The 21,234-nt window shown below is 33.8% G+C and overlaps 1 protein-coding gene across 4 annotated transcripts in view; it reads left to right on the top strand.

The window, feature by feature from the left end:
- Window positions 1–21,234, top strand: part of SGO2 (shugoshin 2) — a 49,810-nt gene that overhangs the window by 21,561 nt on the left and 7,015 nt on the right. For 2 of the 4 annotated variants that reach the window (XM_032637966.1, XM_032637965.1), the window contains 7 exons: window positions 879–1,013; window positions 3,120–3,295; window positions 4,228–4,305; window positions 5,006–5,091; window positions 14,327–14,535; window positions 16,240–19,428; window positions 20,885–21,035. In XM_032637966.1, coding sequence (XP_032493857.1) covers window positions 881–1,013; window positions 3,120–3,295; window positions 4,228–4,305; window positions 5,006–5,091; window positions 14,327–14,535; window positions 16,240–19,428; window positions 20,885–21,035 — 4,022 coding nt within the window. In that variant the 5' untranslated portion in view covers window positions 879–880. Of the gene's footprint in view, window positions 1–878; window positions 1,014–3,119; window positions 3,296–4,227; window positions 4,306–5,005; window positions 5,092–7,340; window positions 7,399–14,326; window positions 14,536–16,239; window positions 19,429–20,884; window positions 21,036–21,234 lie in introns of those variants that run through there. The other 2 variants (XM_032637967.1, XM_032637968.1) reach the window with 2 other exon arrangements.

Genomic DNA, 21,234 nt, shown 5'->3' with positions numbered 1-21,234 from the left:
GTTCTTGATATCTAGGTAGTATTTTAAGCCATGACTTAAATACATAAAATACACCAAAAGATTGAGGGTAGATAAAGAGAAGAAATCCAAGGAGAGAACTTATTATAGGTTGGAAGAATCTGTAAAAGAGACTGGAAAGAAGCAGCTAGTTAGCTAGGGAAAAAAAAAACAAAACAAAACCCAGGAGTTTGGTGTTCTGGTAGCAGAGGAAATATTGTTTTTGAGGAGGAAAGAGAAATTAACCACATTAAATGCTGCTCTTAGATCAAGTTAGATGTGGACTGAGAACTGACCGTTAGATTAGCAGTGTGGAGGTCATTAGAAACCTTGGCAAAAGCAGTTTTGTTGGAATTGAGTGAAATAGGTTACAAGAAGATTGGAAACTGAGTATAGGCAATTTTTTAAGGAGTTTTGCTGTAAAGGCTGCAGAGAAATGGAGTGTATGTCCAAGGATGAAGTGGGAACAGTCCCCATAGGATTAGGTACATCTCTTCTGTGCATGTCTCTAAGGTTACACTTCTTACTTTGTATCACAATAGAGTCTGTGCCCACACTGGACTGTGCATTCCATGACTGTGCATTCCTATGCAGCTTTATCCTGTTTTTTGTCCCCAGTGCCTAGCCTAGCTCCTGGCAGGCAGATATAATGATATAGGTTTAAACGAAAAAACAAAGTCATTTACCTTTTTAGGATTCTACTTTTAAACCACTTTTGATTATATTCATACTTTTAGATATTATATGAAGGGTTCTGCAAATACTTATGTACAAAGTATATTATTTAAGTCATGATTTACTTCTTAGAATGTATTTATCAGTTATCCTTTTTCCCTTTATTAATCAATACTGTGATTACCTGCTTTCTTTTTTTACTTCAGTGATGGAGTACCCAGTGATGGAAACTGGTTCACTTTTTACCTCAGGAATTAAAAGACATGTGAAAGAGAAAAGAATTTCAAAGGCTGCTAAGTTGAATGTTTCTCTTGCTTCAAAAATCAAAACAAAAATACTGAGTAAGTGTTATTAGTCTTAAAGTATACTCACATTTTTACTTTTTTCTGGAGAATTGATATAGTATTTGATACTTTTTCAAGTATAGAAAATGACTAAAATGACTATTTTGTTAAATGAGACTTTCTCTATTCAATTCTTCCTATCTCCTTCAACTCCTGTTAGTTGGGTAGTTATGATGATTTACTGTCAGTGGTGACAGCTGAATTTTCAGCAGTGAGGCTGGGTGGCCCAAGGCAGCTACCTCCTACACTGCAAAGAAAATACCAACGTGACATTTCTGAAAAAGAGCTGAAAAAAAGTGACGGATTGTCCTTCTGACATGTTGCAGCATTTGGATGATGGGTAATCTAGAGGTGGTTGGCCCAGATAGTGTGCTGTAGTGTGTGATTTTATGTAACCAAAGCATATCATGAGGGCACTGAGCTCTTTGGAGATGGTGTTCATGGATTCTGGAGCTAAGATGTCAGAAGGCAAAAAAAAAAAAAAGAAAGGGAAACGCCCCAAGATAAATTTTCATTACTTCTGAAAATTATCTCAGTGATTCATTTCCATCTTAGCAGGATTGGGGGAGGTTTCCTGTTGATCAACATGTGTGAAAAGTAATTGTGCCTTGTGAAATACCCTAGCCTCCTGAGTGTCTTTAAATCGTAATGTTGCTCCTACCCAGGTCTCTAGGACCATCTTTTGTATTAGACCACTTTCTATAGTGGCAGTTTCCTATTCTCTTTGGCAGGACCATTGCTCGCCCACTGCTATGAAGGAATACACTGAGTCTGAGGAGTGCAACAGGAAAATGTTATTAACCTTTAGCTTCTGCAAGTCCTAAACTGGTTCTAGTCTATTTCCACTTGATATGTCAAAGGTGGCTGTCTGAATCTACTTTCTTTGTGCCAAAAATAAAGTACTTTTTGGACTCTGTTTTTTTTAGACACCCAAGCTTTCCCTGAGTATTTTAAAATATATTATTAGTATTATAAACTATTATTACCATTACTATTACTATAGCTATTAATACTATTACATAAAAATATATATTACTATTATAAAACATATTACAGGGCTTCCCTGGTGGCGCAGTGGTTGAGAGTCCGCCTGCCAATGCAGGGAACACGGGTTTGTGCCCTGGTCCGGGAAGATCCCACATACCGCAGAATGGCTGGGCCCGTGAGCCATGGCCGCTGAGCCTGGGCGTCTGGAGCCTGTGGTCCACAACGGGAGAGGCCACAACAGTGGGAGGCCCGCGTACCGCAAAAAAAAAAAAAAAAAAAAAAAAAAACATATTACATATACTATAACTTTAAATCCACGGGATGTGTTATTGAATAGTGGCATGTAAATCAAAATTATGAAAATACAGTTATGCTTTAGGTGTACTAAGGGAACACTATGTGTAACGTGAGCGTTACCAAGGAATTCACAATTAAATTTCTTTTGCTAACAATGGGGAAGCATTCTGATTTAAATTATATTTACATAGTACTTGTAAAGAGAAGTTTAGATTGCAATAGATGCCTAGAAATAAGAGGTAGGATATCTAAGGTGGAGGTAGAAGATCCCACAGGGTTTAGATGATCTGTCCAACATTACAGTAAGTATGCTGCCTTTCTACTTGAGATTTTGAAAAATGGACTTTGGGAGCATTAATTCAGTTCTGGAGCCACAGAAACTGGCTCTAAAATTTTCACAGATTTGCTACCCTAATTTCTCTAGGACATCTTTAGTTATAGCTGTGGGATCAGCTTCTCCATTCTACCTCCTAGTCAAAGGTAGGAAGGAAGGCAGAGCAACAAGTATCAAGATTTAGTTTTTGTGACTGATCTAATTATCTAGAATACTGTGTCTATATTAGAGTCCTCTTATTCCTAACTCTGTATTCACAAACATTCTGCATTCCTCACAACTCTTATTCACCTTCTATCTAGCTTTTATTTCTTCAGCTCCAAACTCTGGGTGCATTTTTTTCAAAATTCCATCTGTGTTGTCATGCTTTTCTTTTCTAACTTCAGCTAAAACAAAGTGAAATATGTTTTGTCCAAAGTAGTTTTATTAAGGAATATGAAAATGTATTAAGATGTTCAATATTAACTCTTAAAATTTTTTTACAGATAATTCTTCTATTTTCAAAATTTCTTTAAAGCACAACAACAGGGCATTAGCTCAGGCTCTTAGCAGAGAGAAAGAGAATTCTCGAAGAATTACAACTGAAAAGATGCTATTGCAAAAAGAAGTGGAGAAACTGAATTTTGAGAACACATTTCTTCGTCTAAAGCTAAATAATTTGGTATGGAAACTATATTGTGTTTGAATTCTAAAACTGTATTATTTTAGAAGCTCTAAATGTTTTTCAGACCTGTAATTAATGTAAAAAATTTATTGAAAGAGTGTGCCATGTTAATGGACAAACAACAGGGTAATAAAATAGGTGTCTTGAATCTACATTCTAAATGTGTACTTGTGGCTCTGCAAACTAATATAATACCTTGATCAACATTTGATTGCTTATCATAAGCAAAACTTGATACATTAATATATTATAAGATGGGCATAATTCCTCCAGTGAATTGAAAGGAGGGAAGTTCCCTGAGTGTTTGTATTCTCTCTTAATGGCAACATTCCACTGGCTATAAGCCAAGTAGAATGAAGATTGTAGTCCTTGCTTTTCCTTCCAACTTCCAACTTTGTCCACAGCAGGGCAGTAAGAGCCAGTGCTTAGCTAGGTTACAGCTATAGCTATAGCTCTAACTCCAAAATGAGTAGAAATTAATTTAAAATGGAAAAATGACTTACTGTACTTCTTGGAGGTTAAATTCCTGTGGCTGACAAACTGTGTTCAGTTGCCACATGATGTATTATTATTATGAGAAGATTAAAAACTGTAGGAAGGGACTTCCCTGGCGGTTCAGCGGCTAAGACATTGTGCTTCCAATGCAGGGAGCTCGAGTTCGATCCCTGGTCAGGGAACTAAGATCCCACATGCCACGTGGTGCTGCCAAAAAAAAAAAAGTAGGAAAATTTATGACTGATAGCTCAAAAGCATTCAAAACGTGTGCGTATGTGTCTGTGTCTGTGTCTTTTTGAACTATGCAGTGTAGCACCTTTTTAGCCTAATGTGATGTGTTATTTTTTAAGTCTTCTCAACTGATGGTATTTGTAAATGTATGGTATAATAAACTCCAAATCTTAGTTAATTAGAAGGCTCTTTCTTTATTTCAGAATAAGAAGCTTATAGAAATAGAAGCACTCATGAACAATAGCTTGATAACTGCAATTGAAATGAGCACTCTTTCTGAGGTAAGTAGAATTTGTGTCTAAATAGTGTAATATTTTTAGCATTACTGAGGATAATTCAGATTAGTTAAGTAGCATCAAGGTTAGAGATGCGTATCTTAAACTTTGTACCAAGGAATGGAGATAATATTTTAATTGGCTAACACATTATTATTTGATATAATTGGTTATTGAAATTTTTATATAAAAATTAGCTTTCGATTAAAAGTAACACAGGATTAGACAGCTCATGGAACACAAGACAAAACAGACTCAAAAACGTAAAAGATATTAGTAGAAAAGTCATTTCAAATTAGGGAAGAATTTGTATTATTTTTAAAAAGATGGACACAATCGAAAAACTATTGGGGAAAAAAATAGAGGTAGATCCTAGATCCCCATGTTCTTCAAGGGTCAAATGTATATGTAGAAATATTGTATATGCATGAGTATAGACATGTGTATATATTCATAGGCATAGAATAAAGTTTGGGAGGTTATACACCAAAATATTAGTAGTGGTTATCTTTGTATGGCATGATTAAGGAAGAACTGTGTTTGACCTTATCATCACATTATTCTCATTAAACTATTGAAGGCTACACGTAAGAATTGTTCTGTTACTGTTAGTATCTTGTATAATTTGGTACTTTAATGACAAACATGATCTAATGAGATTAGAAATTTCATTCATTTTCATTTTCTTTGTTCTTTTCAAAAATAGTTCCATCAGAGTCCCTTTCTTCTGCCAAGTAGCAAGAAGAAACGGGTTAGTAAACAGTGCAAATTGATGCGTCTTCCATTTGCAAGGTAATTGCTCCAAAACTTGGTTAAATACTGACTGGTGCACTTTTACCTGAATTGGACTTTGAAAAGTTTTTATTTGGTTTGCTTCCTTGAAACAGAAAAACATTTAAAAATAAATAATGAAATACTTGTCAATATTGTACCAGTGAAAGAAATTGAAGATATAATCTAATAGAATTCAGTTTTAAACTTTGAAATAATATTCAGCTTTCCCATAGTTTCTAGAGAAGAAAGAGGCACAGGTAGACCTTGAGTTACATAGGTTTGAATTACACTGGTTCAGAATACTTAGATTTTCATACAACATAATCTGTGTGTGTTATGCAATGTTCTGGTTTCATCAACCTGTAGTTGCCTGTTAAGGTAGAAATGAGATGGTTTGTGGTATCTTGCTACAGGTTGTATTTCCAGGGCTCCAAGGAAACTTACCCATCAATTCAATAACCAAGGTCATCTATAGAATCCTGCTACTCTTCAGTTCTTTCTTTTCCTGCAGGTCACCACTGGCCTCATGTTTTCTGCTGGGTAAATCTGATAACTATTTCTACCTTTATTATCTTGCATACTACTCAGACTTTAAAATAAACTTTCATCATTACTATTCTCCTGACCAAAATTCCCATTTCTTGATTAATTTGATTATAATCTTAGTTAATACTCTATTTCAAACCTATCACTTTTACCGGTTTTTTTTGTTTGTTTGTTTGTTTTTTGCGGTACGCGGGCCTCTCACGGTTGTGGCCTCTCCCGTTGCGGAGCACAGGCTCCGGATGCGCAGGCTCAGCGGCCATGGCTCACGGGCCCAGCCGCTCCGCGGCATGTAGGATCCTCCCAGACCAAGGCACGAACCCGCGTCCCCTGCATCGGCAGGCAGACTCTCAACCACTGCGCCACCAGGGAAGCCCAAACCTATCACTTTTAAAGACAGTTACTGAGGTCCAGAGAGGTAAAATGACTCAATGAATTAATAGCATTGATCAGAATTGTCTTGTCTCTTTTAGACAGTGTTCTTTCTGTTACATAAATTATAGGTTTAATGCAGTTTTTTAAGTGTACAAAGTGCACTTATGTATTGAAGTGGTATCTGTACTATAGTAAAAAAAAAATTCTTATATCCACTGTGTCATTTTCTATTCATTCCAGTTTGTTCCATTGTTTTGTCTGTTCTATACTGGCGCCACATTGCACCTGTACATTTTAATTAATATAGTTTTAAAATAGTACATTTTGTTGTCTTGTAGGTGCTCAGGCTTTTTTCAAGAAAATCTTGGCCATCATTATGCATGCATTATTTCATGTAAATGTATGAATCAAGTGTTAACTTGCCCTCCCGAAAATTTTATTGTGTTTTTTTAAGTAAACTTTTTTTTTTTTTTTTTTTTTTTTGCGGTACGCGGGGCTCTCACTGTTGTGGCCTCTCTCATTGCGGAGCACAGGCTCTGGACGCGCAGGCTCAGCAGCCATGGCTCACGGGCCCAGCCGCTCCACGGCATGTGGGATCCTCCCGGACCGGGGCACGACCCCGTGTCCCCTGCATTGGCAGGCAGACTTTCAACCACTGCGCCACCAGGGAAGCCCTTACGTAAACTTTTGTTTGAAGTATAATGTACATTTTAGAAAAGTGCAAAAATCTTTAGAGAATGGTGAATTTTCACAGTGAACACTATATGGTATAGCCAATACCCAGACCAAGAAACAGATTATTACCAGTACCTCAGATAGCCTTGTACCCCTTGCCAGTCACTACTCATCACCCACCCGAGGATAAATATTATCCTGACTACTAACATTGTAGATTAATTAATTTTGCCTAGTTTTGAGTTTCCTTTAATGAAATCATACAGGATGTATGATTCTGGTCTCTGGCTTCTGTAGCTCAACATTGTGTTCATGAGATTTCGTCCATATTGTCCTATGTAGTTGTAGATCAGTCATTCTCATTGCTGTATAGTATTCCATTGTATATATTCCATAATTTATCCATTCTTCTGTTTTTAGTTTTTTTGCTAGGTTTGGTCTATTATAAATAATTCTACCTTGTATCTGCCTTTTGATTAATATATGTATACATTTCTGTTGGGTATATACTTAGGAGTAGAATTGCTGGGTTTACATGTATTTGGCTTTGGAAGGAACTGCTAAACAGTTTTCTAAAGGGATTATGCCAGTTTACATTTCTAACAGCAATATATGAGAATTCCTGTTGTTATGTATCTCCAACAACACTTGTTACTGTCTGTCTTTTTCATTTTAGCCATATGGGGTGTAGAAGTATTACACTGAAGTTTTAATTTCCCGATACTTAATGAAGTAAGGCATCTGTTTATATGTTTATTTTCTTTCTATCAGGTTATCTTTTTTTTTTTTCTGCAGATTTGTAGGAGTTCTTTCTATACATTGTGTATAAATTCTTTGTGCATACAATTGTCTGTTACTCTGTGGCTTGCCTCTTTGCTCTCTTAATGGTATCTTTGGATGAACCCAATTTATATATCTATTTGTCCCCCTCCCTCTTATGGTTATGCTTTCTGTGTCTTTTAAGAAAGCCTTTACCAATTGCAAGGTCATGACGTGTTCTCCTATGTATATTTTCTTTTAAAAGCTTTATTATTTTCCCTTTCATGTTTAGATCTTCAGTCTACCTAGAATTTTGGGTATGATGTGAGAGAAGAGTCATTTATTTTTTTAGTGTGGAAATCCTGTTGACCTTGAACCATTTATTGAAAAGACCATCCTTTCCCCACCTTATTGCAGTGTCATCTGTATAAAAAATCAAGTGACTGGATATGTATGGGTCTATTTCTGAACTCACTATTCTATTACATGAGTCTTTTTGTCAAAACCACACTATCTTAATTACTAACTTTATAATAAGTCTCGATATTTGATAGTTTGAATCTCTATTTTAGTTATTTATGCTTTAAGAATATATATTAATTGGCCATTCTTGGCCTTTTGCATTTCCATGTGAATTTTAGAATCAGCTTGTCAGTTTACATACACACACACCTGGAATTTTGATTGGGATTATATAGAATATAGTTCAGTTTGGGGAAAATTGACACTTTATAAAATTGAGTATTTCTTCCATGACCATGGTATATCACTCTGTTTTTTAGATATTATGTATGTAGTTTCAGAGCTTTTAGAATACAGTTATTGCACATCTTACATTTATTCCTACTTATTTGATGTTTTTAGTGTTATTCTTGATAGTTTTCAAATTTTCTTTTTGATGATAGTATGTAGAAATACAACTAATTTTTGAATATTAACCTTGTTTACATTGACATTGCTATTAATTTTAATAATTTATCCATAGTTTAAAAAAATTTTATATTAATAGAATTTTATTATTTGTAAATAAGAACAGTTTTCCCTTCATCTGCCTCTCCAGTTTATAGGCCTTTTATCTTTTGTTTCTTACCTTGTTGGACTGATTATTTCTTGTTCAGTAATGAATAAAAGTACTAACAGTGGGTATTCTTATTGTATTCCCATTATTTAATATGTTTGCTCTTAGGTTTTTATAGATTCTCCTTATCAGATTAAAGTAGTTCCATTGTACTCCTAGTTTGCTAAGAGTTTTTTCATCAATGGCTGTTGGATTTTATCAAATGCTTTTTCTGTCACTATTGAGAAGATAATATTTTTCTCTTTTTTTTCTATTAATGTAATGAATTTTTTATATTTTTTCTACTAAGGTAATGAATTATAATTGATATTTTTAATGTTAAATCACTTACAATCCTGAAATGAATTCCTCCTGATGATATATCCCTTTGATATATATCACTAAGTTTATTTTGCTAATCCTTTAAAGGATTTTTGCATGTATTTTAATAATGAAGGTGATGTATAATTTTCCTTTATTATAATATATTTTGTCAAGTTTTGATATTTATATTATGCTGGTGAAAGTAAATGAATTGATAAATACCCCTCTTTCTATTTTCGGGAAGTATTTGAGTAAAAAATTTTTTTTCTTTAAATATTTGGGAGAAGTTATCTGGACCTGAAGTATTTTTATGGAAACATTTTTGATAACATCCCATTTTAATAGATGTAAGAACATTCAGCTATTTCTTCTTTTGTCAGGTTTGTTAATTTTTAAAAAGATTTGTCCATTTCATTTAAAATATCAAATTATTGGCATATAATCGTTCAGAACAGCTTTAGTTACATGTTTAATGTCTGCTGTAGGGTACATAATGATGTTCTCTTTCAATATTGGCTATTTGTTTTTTCTCACTTTTTTCTTGACTAGTTTTGCCCTAGAGATTTATCAATGTTGTCATCTTTGCAAAGATGAATCATCTTTGGGGTTATGTTGATCGTTCTTTTAGTATATTTATTTTCTATTGCATTTATTCTGCTTATTATCTCTTTTCTTTTTTAAATTTTATTGAAGTATAGTTGATTTACTGTGTTGTGTTTATCTTTTCAATTTAAAAGTTTTATTATTACTGTAATTATTTGTTTCTTAAAATGGTTTAGATTATTGTTTTTAAATTAAGCCTTCTCAAAAATATGAAGTTGTTGGGGTATAGCTGCCTACATTTAAGGCTATTTTTCTCCTTCAGCTGCATCCCACATTTTTTGATAAGCTGTATCCTTATTATCATTTATTTCAAAGTAGTTATTACCTTCAGTTCAGATACATTGTTTGACTCATGGATCATTTACGAGATTATTTAATCTCCAAGCAGCTGGGTGTTTTCTTCTAATTACTTTTTGTTGGTTTCTAATTTAATTCCTTTGTGATTACAGAATATAGTTCAAGTGATTTTAGTCATTTTAAATTTATTGAGACTTGCATTAGAACACAGCTTGGTCTAATTTGGTAAATATTTTTGGTACACATGGAAAGAATGTATTTTGTGGCTGTTGGATGCAGTATTTTATATATGTCAATTATGTCAGGTTTGCTGATTATATTGTTCAGACTTTCCATATCTTCCCTGCTTCTCTTGTCTATCAGCTGTTGAGAGAAGTGCATTAAAGTCTACCACTGTGATTATGGATTTATCTATTTCTCCTTTTAGTTCTGTCAGTTTTCTGCTTTATATATGTTAAAGTTGTTACTAGATGCATATAAATTTAGGATTGATTTGTTTTCCTGTTAAATTGTTTTATCAATATGAAATATTTCTGGAAATGATACTGCTTTAAAGTCTACTTATCTGATATAACATTGCCATGGTATGTCCTTTTCTATACTTTCAAACTCTCTGTTATATTTAAAATGCATGTAGGTTTACCTTTTTAAAAAAATGAATTTAATGTAATATCATCTCTTTTAATTAGAATAGCTGTTATGTTTACATTTAATATAATTCCTGAGAGTTGGGTTTATATCTGCCATCTAGTTATTTTCTGTTTGAGCCACCTGTTTTATGTTCCTTTTCTCTCTCCTTTCTTTATTTCATTTGAAATAAAACATTTTTCATAATTTAATTTTCCTTGTCTGTTAACTTCTACTCCTTTATGATGACCCTAATGATAGCAACACTCATCCTTGATTTATTATATCATAAAATAAATAAATAAATAAAACATTTTTCATAATTTAATTTGAAATAAAACATTTTTCATAATTTAATTTGAAATAAAACATTTTTCATAATTTAATTTTCCTTGTCTATTAACTTCTATTCCTTTATGATGACCCTAATGATAGCAACACTCATCCTTGATTTATTATACTCTAATACTGATTATTATATTAACATTCCTCAGTAATGCTAGCATCTTTGAACACTTTGACTCGACATTCCTGTGTCCTGCCTTTATGTTATTATTATGTATTTTCATTCTGCATATATTTTAATCCCACAAATTAACTACTTTCACTGTTTTGTGTAGTCAATATTCATTTCCGATTTCTTCATATTGCTTCCTGCATTTTTTAATTGTATGCTCCTTTTTAATTGTATTTTATTTTTTGTTTTTCCAGCTTTATTGAGGTAAAATTCACAAATAAACTTCTTGCATTTTATTTCCTTATGAAATAATTTTCCTTCTGCCTGAAGAAATCCTTTATTATTTAGTTCAGGTACTAGCAATGCATCCGCTCAGCTTTTATTTTTCTGGAAACATATTTATATCACCTTCATTTTTAAAGATTATGTTTGCAATGATAAAACTTTAGGTTATTAAATTTTAGCAATTTAAAGGTATCATTTCATTGTCTTCTGTCTTTACTGTTGAAAAGTTGGCACCGTTTCTGCAAGTTGAGGAAGTTCCTTTTTATTCTGGTTTGCTGAGAGTTTTAATAATGAATTTGTATTGAATTTTGTCAAATTTGTTTTTTCTGTATCTGTGGAGAGAATCATAACTTTTCTCCTTTGTTCTATTAATGTGACTTTGATTTGTTTAATGTTAAACCAACTTTACATTCCTAGAATAAATTCCACTTGGTCATGGTGTATAATAATGGTGTAGTATTATTTCTATGTGTTGATGGATTTGATTTGCTAATAATTACTTAAAGAATTTTGTGCTTATTTTCATAAGGAATATTGGTCTATAATTTTCTTATTATATATTTGATAGGTTTTGATAATGGTTATGCTGGCTTTGTAAAATGAGATAAGAAGCATTCCCTCTTCCTCCATTTTCTGAAAAAAATTGTACAATTGGTATTTCTTCCTTAAGTATTTGAGAGAATTCATAAGAGAAGTCGGTCTGGAGTTTTTAATTATTAATTTCATTTCTTAGATAGATATGGAGGGCTTTTCAGATTTTCTGTTCTTTTCAGGTCAACTTAGAAAATATTTGTCTTTTTAGAAAAGTATCCATTTCATCTAGACAGTAAAGTTTGATCAAACTAGTTAGAGTATTGTCAATTTTATGGATCTCTTAAAAAAACTCAGCTTTTGGTTTCATTGATTTTTTTTTTCTCAATTTTTTTTCGGTTTCATATTTCTTTGGTGTCTGCACCTTATTATTTCCTTTTTTCTACTTATTTTTTAAAAAATGAGATATAGTTCACATAACATAAAATTTCTCATTAATATGAAGTTTATTTTTTAAAGTATACAATGCAGTGGTTTTTAATATATTTACAAAGTTGTGCAACATTCACCACTTTCCAATTCCAGGATATTTTCATCACTCCAAAAAGAAAACCTATATCCATTAGTAGTCATTTCTCATCTCTTCTTCCCCAGCCCACAGCAACCACTAATCCACTTTCTGTCTCTATGGATTGCCTATTTTGGACATTTCATATGAATGGAATCACACAGTATGTCCCCTTTTGTGTCTGGCTTCTTTCACTTGGCATAACATTTTCAAGTTTCATCCATATTATAGCACGTATTAGTATTTCATTCCTTTTAATGACCGGTTAATATTCTATGGTACGGATAAACTACATTTTGTTTATCCATTTATCTGTTAATGGGCATTTGTGCTCTTTCCACTTTTAGGCTGTGAATGAGTAATGGTACTATGAATATCCATATAAAAGTTGTTGTGTGGACATATTTTTCACTTTCTTGGGTGCGCCCTTACCAGTGGAATTGCTGGATCATATAACTCTATGTTTAACTTTTGGAAGAATTGGCAAACTGTTTTCCAAAGGTGCTGTACTGTTTTACATTCCCACCAGCAAAGTATTAGGGTTCCAATTTCTCCATATCCTCACTAATACTTGTTATTACCTATCCTTTTGATTATAGCCATCCTAGTGGATATGAAGTGGTATCTCACTGTGGTTTTGATTTGGATTTTTTGGGTGACTAATGATACTGAGCATGTTTTCATGTGCTTATTGGCCATTTATTTATTTGGATCATTCTCTGTTGATTATCTTTTCTCTTGAGTTTGAATCGTGTTTTTCTGTTGCTTCATATATTGAATAATATTGGATTGTACCCCTGACATTGTGACTCCTATGTTGTAGAAAATCTGGATTCAGGTATATTCCTCCAACAAGTTTGATGTTTTATTTTAGTAGATAAGTTACCTTATCTGAACTCAGACTTGTTATTACTTCCCTGTGATGAACAGCATATGAAATCTCATTTCAGTTCTATAATCCTTAGCTGGGCCGCTTGGAATCTTTCTCATATATGTGATTCAGGAATGAGCTAGAGATTTGGAGAGAGTTTATGCACAAAATTTGGGGCTTCCCTGTCTACTTTTCCTGTTATTTCTCCCATCACACACACTTTACAGCAGTTGTAGTTGCCCTGAATTCTGACCTTGAACTAATAATAATAAGACTGGATTTCTAACTTCTAGAAAAGGTCACACTGACTGAGGTTTGTAAACAGTGAGAAGCTCACCCTTTTTCTAAGTGCCAACCCCTCTTCTGTATCTAGTTGCTTTTTATTCACTCTCCAGTGACTTTGGATAGTTGTTTTTTTTATACTTTGTCCAGAATTTATATTCATTATGTTTGATAAGGTTGATTCAATAGTAGCTATTTGGCCATTACCTGAAGCAGAACCTCTCCTCTGTAAAATAAACAATTTTTGCTAACCTGTTTCTTCAAGTGGTATAGACATTTCTTCCCAATGGCTATTCTACTGATAGGTGCCTTTAAATTTTTAACAAATATTTTCTAGTATTTATTTTTATCATTATCAATAATTTTTAAATATCTATGATTTGTTTGGCATACAAAGCAAAATCCTTATCATTGGAGCATATTACTCTTTCTTCTTTGAATTCAAAAAGGTCATTTTGTCTATTTCCATAGATTTCTTTTTCCCCCCATAGATTTAACTACTCTAGGAATATGGCTTTAGTTTACATGGATACCTTTTGGAAACATAGCAGACTTTATTACACACAAAACTTTACATACAAGTTGCACTTGTTTGAAACCAGAGGAAGAGTTTTGGGTTTTCCATAGAGTTAATTACAGGAAAATTATAACTATTATACACGAATATTTATAAGTATGTTTGAACTTTATTCATTTCATTAATTTTATTGTCCTAATAGCTCAACCAGTGATTATATCATTTATCTCCTTTTGGAGTCACTGGAGATAAGGGGATAAGAAGCATTCCTGTTTTACTCCTCTGTACTATTAGAAACTACCTATTTCCTACCTTCATTGAACACAAAATGGTATCATTGCCTTCATTGAACACAAAATGGTATCAGGGTGGGTTTGTGGTTGGATCTTAAATAAATGGAATATAGAAAGAACTATCCATGTAATTTTCTAAATAATTTTTGTAAAATACAAAATTCCTCATTCATTCTTACTTGCTCTTAGGGTTCCATTAACTTCAAATGATGATGATGATGAAGATAAAGAAAAAAAGCAGTGTGACAATATCATGTCAAAGACATCACCTGATAGCCCCTCTTTGGTATCAACTCAGCATAACTTGGAATTGTTATTTCTTAAAGAAAATGATCAGAATGTTTGTGGTGTAAATGATTCCAAACACATTTCTTCTATTGTTGATATACTTCCCAAAGGTGAGATTTTTTTTTTTTAATTCATTTTGAGTGTCAGTATTAAATAGTTAACATTCATTGGATTTTCTTCTTGGGGGCCATCATGTATAAACAGTTAATAAGTTAGACTTCTTATGTTACAGATTTCCTAACTTCTACTATTTAAAATTTCTGGTGAAAAATTAGTTTAAAGGTAAATATGCCAGGACTTCCTTGGTGGTACAGTGGTTAAGAATCTGCCTGCCAATGCAGGGGACATGGGTTCAGTCCCTGGTCCAGGAAGATCCCACATGCCATGGAGCAACTAAGCCCATGCGCCACAACTGCTGAGCCTGCGCTCTAGAGCCCGTGAGCCACAACTACTGAGCCCGTGTGCCACAGCTACTGAAGCCTGTGTGCCTAGAGCCTGTGCTCCACAATAAGAGAAGCCACTGCAATGAGAAACCCATGCACCACAATGAAGAGAAGCCCCCGCTCGCCACAACTAGAGAAAGCCCACGCGCAGCAACGAAGACCCAGTGCAGCCAAAAAAAGTAAATATGCCAACAAATGTCAGGTCTACAGTGGCCTAATACTACTACTCTGGAAACAGTATTTAGAAGTGAGCTGGCCTAAAGAGCTTTTCTTGGTATCTTAGCTTATGAATTGAAAGACATGATATATTATTTAGTTATATCTTCTCTTTTTCAGAGATATAAAAATTGAGGTTCTTGATACGTGTAGTGACTTTTTCAAGATCATAACCAATTGGTGATAAAGCAAGAACTTGAGCCTAGGTGATGGTTGAGCAAGAAAAAATGATGACACTTAAATTTTAATTATATGGTATTTTGAAATAATAATCCTGTGGTGTAGTCTGGTTTATATATTTGACATAGAATTTCAGATTGGGATATGGAACCATAACTATTGAATTTGGAGTTTGAATTATTTTTCCTTTCTAAAAGGTATATGACTGTGTGTATGCAATTTTTATAAACTTTAGCTACCTGCTGATAACATTTTGATAGTAATCCTTATCAGAGTTATCACTGTTACTTGGGTTCATTTCCCAGATTCCTCTCACTTAGAAACATATGTTAATGTTAATGGCTCTATTGTTGGCTATTCTCCACTCTACTGCTGAGGCCAAGGCAGAGTGAATTCCCAGTATATATTTTCTGTAGATAGAAATGTAAAATGTGACTTATGACTACTCCATTCATTTCTACTTTATTTATTTGTTAAATATTTTTTTATTTTTGGCTGTGTCGGGCCTTAGTTGTGGCACGTGGGATCTTCATTGTGACATGTGGGATCCTCTGCTGTGGCACGCGGGCTTCTCTCTAGTTGTGGCACACAGGCTCTAGAGCACGTGGGCTGTGTAGTTGTGGCATGTGGGCTCTGTAGTTGGCAGCATGTGGGCTCTCTAGTTGTGGCCCACTTGCTCAGTAGTTTCAGCACAGGGGGTTAGTTGCTCCACGGCATGTGGGATCTTAGTTCTCTGACCAGGGATTGAACTCTTATCCCCTGCATTGAAAGGCAGATTCTTAACCACTGGACCACCAGGGAAGTCCCCTCCTTTATTTTTTATCAGCATAGATTCTTCACAATATTAGTATCTGAACAGAACACATTGTCAGAAATCCTTTCCCTGAAACAGTTTGATTCCTAATCTCATTTGTTTAAAATAATAAATTCCTTGTTACTACTTATTTCTGAATTTTGTTTCCCTTTATTTTATAGAAAGCCATTCCCACTCAGACCAAAGTTCCGGGAGTTCTCTAATGAGTGAGATGAAAAATGCCCAGTCAATGAGCCACAGAAAGAAGTCATCTCCTAGTAATGTGACTAAAAGGAAAAAACGTGTATCATCTTGGGAATCAAATAATCCTGCAGACACTCCCTGTGTAACAGATTTGGATCAACAACAGATTTCAAGTCCAATATTAAATTGGAATAATGAAATAAAAGATTGTACTAACGAAGCAAATACTAAAATGCAAAGAAACATAATGTGCCTTCCTGCCTCATCTGAGTCTGCAAGTGAACCTACTGCAGAGGGCCTGAATCCAGTTCAGGGTAATGATGACTTTCAGTTGCAAAAAACTGTGTATGATGGTGACATGGATTTAACTGCTAGTGAAGTAAGTAAAATTGTTACAGTTTCAACAGGCACTAAAAATAAAAGAGATAATAAAAAACCAAATGATTGTGGAATGAAAACTTTCAGAAAAGTGAAAGATCCAAGCTCTGAAAAAAAGAGAGAAAGATCAAAGAGACAATTTAAAAATAGTTCAGATGTGAATATTGAGGACAAGATCAAAAATGGACTGGAAAGAAGATCTGTTGTCCTGGATGGCAAAGAGGATTCAGAAGAACCAAATTTTATTTTCAGTACTGAACAGCTGACTCAGTTGAACATGCCGAAGAAAATAACCCTTCACAATGGCTTTGATCAGGATGACAGACCAAGTACACAGTGTAACAAAAAGAGGAAAATAATTCATGTAACGGATGATCAAGAGGAAATATACTCTTTCTCCCAAAGTTCAGATAAATTCGAGCAGGACAGTAAATTTGATATGGGTCCTAGTTCTCTAGCTTATAAGAAAAGTAAAACTTCTAGACAGACATTTGTGATTCATACGTTAGAAAAAGATAACTTATTCCCAAACCAAAAGGTTAAAGAAACCACCTCTGAAAACCTAGGAGTCACAAGTGAATTTCAAACAGTTTATCTTTCCAGCAAAGATAATGGAAAGTTATGTGATTATGAGACCCAAAATATGTTAGATTTGAAAAAGCATGTCACTGATAGGCAACCCACTCAGCAAAATGAACCAAAAATAAATAAGAAGCTTAGGCAGAAAATAAATCGGAAGACAGAAATAATTTCTGAAATGAACCAAATACTTGGGGATAATGCCAAAGATGTGCAAGGCCCAGAAAAAGGTAACTTTTCCTTCCAAACCCGAGAGGATAAAGAAATCATCTCTGGAAACCTAGAAGTTTCAAATGAATTTCAAAAATCTGGTGTTTCCACTAGCAATAATGGAAACCTGTGTGATTGTGAGACCCAGAATGTATTGGGTCTGCAAAAGCAGATCACTGATGTGTACCCTGTTCAGCAGAATGAATCAAAAATTAATAAGAATCTTAGGCAGAAAATAAATCGGAAGACAGAAATAATTTCCGAAGTGAATGTTTTAGATAATAACAGAAGTGGGTATTGCCCAGAAAAGGGTAACTCTTTCTTCCTAACCCAGGATAAAGAAGTTATCTCTGAAAACCTAGAAGGTACAAGTGCGTTTCAAACACCTGCTCTTGCTTCCAAAGATAGTAGAAACCTGTATGATTATGACACTCAAAATGTTTTGGGGGTGAAAAAGCATGTTTATGATATACAACCTGCTTGTCAAAATGAATCAAAAATAGATAAGAAGCTTAGGCAAAAGGTATGTCGGAAGACAGAAATCATTTCTGATATCAACCAAATATATAAGAATCACGACAAAGGAATGCATGACCCAGAAAAAGGTAACTTATTTTCTCTAACCCAGAAAGATAAAGAAATCATCCCTGAAAACCTAGAAGATGCAAATGAGTTTCAGATAGCTGATCCTTCCCTCAGAGGTAATAGGAATCCATGTGATTATGAGACTCAAAACCTTTTAGGTGTGAAAAAGCATGCTACTGATACTGGGAAGCAAAATGAATCAAAAATAAATGAGAATCTCAGGCAGAAAGTAAGTCGGAAGACAGAAATAATTTTGGAAATGAACCAAAAAAATGAAGTTAACGACAAAGGTATACATGACACAGTAAAAGGTGCCTTCTTCTCCCTAACCCCAAAGGATAAAGAAACCATTTCTGAAAACCTAGAAGTCACAAATGAATTTCAAACCATTTATCTTCCCACCAAAAATAATAGAAATTTATATAAGACCCAGAATATGTTGGATTTGAAAAAGCATGTCACTGATAAGCAACCCACTCAGCAGAATGAATCAAAAATAAATAAGCTTAGGCAGAAAGTAAATCGGAAGACAGAAAGAATTTCTGAAATGTACCAGATATATGAGGATAATGATAAAGATGTGCATGGCCAAGAAAGCTATACAAAAGATCTTAATTTTAAAATAAATAAATCTAAACAAAGACTTGAAGGCCAAGGTATTAGTGGATACTGTATGGAAGTCAACAGTAATGAAAAAGAAAATTGTGGTCAAATTTCAAATCCTTACAAACCAGTTAAAAAGCATGGGGAAGAATCATCAGGCAAGGCAAAGAACATTTTGGCAAAAGGTAACAACAAACCTATTTTGCACTTGACAGGTTCTTCACAGACGTCTGTCTCCTTAGAACTAGGTTTAAAACACACTACTGATGAGACAGATTCTGACCCTGGAAACCAAATGGAACTACATAAGAATCCAAAGCAAAGCACTACAACGCTGAATAAAAAGAGAGATATCCCCTTCATGGAAGTGACAAAGGAAGGAGAGTGCCAGGTCAAAAAAATAAATAAAATGACATCCAAATCAAACAAAAGGAAGACCTTCGTAGATCCTTCTCCAGATAGTCATGAACTAATGGAGATAATAGCTGACACCATTCAGGGAATATCAGTTGAATCTGAATGTGCTGTTAAGGAAAAAAAATTGGAAAATGAGGAAATTGTCAAAATTAAGCCAGACTTTCACACAAAAATGTTGAAATCTGTATCTCAGATATGTTCACCTAACAGACAAGATTCTTCCTTTAACAGTGTTCCTGACGGTTCAAAACCTTTGAGTATTTCTTCTAGTAAAAATCTGAAAGGAAATTTTGCTCTGGAGAGCTCACCCGTCTTTCAAATAAATGATGATGTGCATGAGAAGATGAAAAAGATGAATTTTAAAGTCAACCAAAGAACACAAAGATCAGAAATAGGTATGTCCATACCTGAAGTGATCAAGTTTCAAAATTCTATATATTTTTTCATTTAACCAGTAAAGCCTTTCCTGTTATAACATTTTTATGGAATTTTAAAACAATGTATAATTGTGTAGCCCGATCTGTAGAAGCAATATGGAGGAATTTAAAGAAAGTTTAATACTTTGAGAAGATAACAGTGAGAGTGGCTTGGACATTTATACACTAAAAAATGTATTTGGCCTTTAGCACAAAGTTGTCTGATAATGACATTAGGCAGATAATTTCATTTTTCATATTTTTGAAGGAAATTGGCTATTTAAAATGTATATAATAATGAATTGCCCTGGTTTGATTTTACCAAAGACAATTGCAAATTTCTTAAGGTTGGGACTCTCTCCAATAGCATATATTTAATATGATGAAAACTTATTCTAGGTATTTTAGAAGATTAAAAAATAATGCTAACTCCCTTTCCTCAGAGTACATGTATGGAAAAGTAACAGGTACAGTGTTTAAATATGGCAAATGCTTTAATAAAACCACACATGTTAAGGGATATAATGACGGGGAATAATTTTGGCTAGAGGAATCTGCAGAGGCATCATCAAATAGATAGCATTTTAAGCCCTAAAGCATAGGTAGGATTTTTACCTTTAGTGTTTATTTCTTATTTTCCCCAGTTATTAAAATAATACTCACTCATTGCAGAAAATTGAAAGTAGAGAATCAGAAAATAGTAGAAAAAACCATCACCCAGAAGAACTGCAGTCAACATTTTGGCATATGCATGCAGGCTTGAATCTATGTATTTTAAAATATATACTTGAAATCATACTATATATAACATTACTTACCTCACTTTTTCCCCTTAACATTGACATTCTTTTGTTATTAGCAATTTTGCAACATTAGACATTCCCATATCAATTAAAGTTTTCTACTGGGAGCCTAACATTTCAATGTATGTATGTAGAACACTAGGATTTTTATGGATAAGACTTCATGTAAAGGGAATACTGACGCAAAAGGAGTGCCAAGGTCTAGAGTTGCAGGACATTTTAGAGACTGGTGAGCTGTCTTTCATCTCTGTTCCTCATGGTGCCTTTCATAGCTTGAGCAGTCGATGACAAATGTTGAATGAATGTGCAGTAATTTGCGTGATTCGGTGACTAGAGTTGAATTCATGAAGAATTTCTGTCAGCCTAAATGTGATTTCAGAATAAAAATATTGCAGGCTACTACTTTGCTAGTTTGTCTTAAATGGTAGGTCTCTTTTCCTCTCATTATTGCTAGAAAAAAACTGATTTACAGATAATTTCAGTGCTACTTTCGTAAAATTTAAAGTTATAACTTGATTATTAAGTTTAAAAATTTGCTACCAATAATTTACAAACCAGTAAATATCCTATGTGTAGTTCCATATCTCTATATATACTGTTAAAAATATTTTTGAAAACAATACTCTTTTCAGGTGTTAGAATGCTACAGGACTTGACAAATACTGGTTTTGTTTCAAATAACACTGCTAAATCTGAAAACAAGTTAGAAGATCTATCTTCGGAGCTGTCAAGCCGAAGAAGAAGGTGTACTCCTCTCTCTTTAAAAGAGCCAAGTCTCAAAGGGTGAGTATTCAATGACATAAAAGCGATTTCAGTGCAGTACTGTAAAATACGTGCTTTCAAAAAGATTCCTGCCTGAATTAGTATTTGAACACTTCTGAGTATCAGTGAAGCATGTATTGTTGACACGTAACAACCACAGTATGATCTGGGTAAGATGTGAAGAAATGTCTTCTTTTATTCTTTGAACAGGCTTAAAAGG

The sequence above is a fragment of the Phocoena sinus genome, chromosome 7 (genome assembly GCF_008692025.1).
Source record: "Phocoena sinus isolate mPhoSin1 chromosome 7, mPhoSin1.pri, whole genome shotgun sequence".
Taxonomy (NCBI): Eukaryota; Metazoa; Chordata; class Mammalia; order Artiodactyla; family Phocoenidae; genus Phocoena; species Phocoena sinus.
The sequence above is the reverse complement of the archived record's forward strand: the minus strand, read 5'-3'. Positions and strand labels throughout refer to the sequence as shown.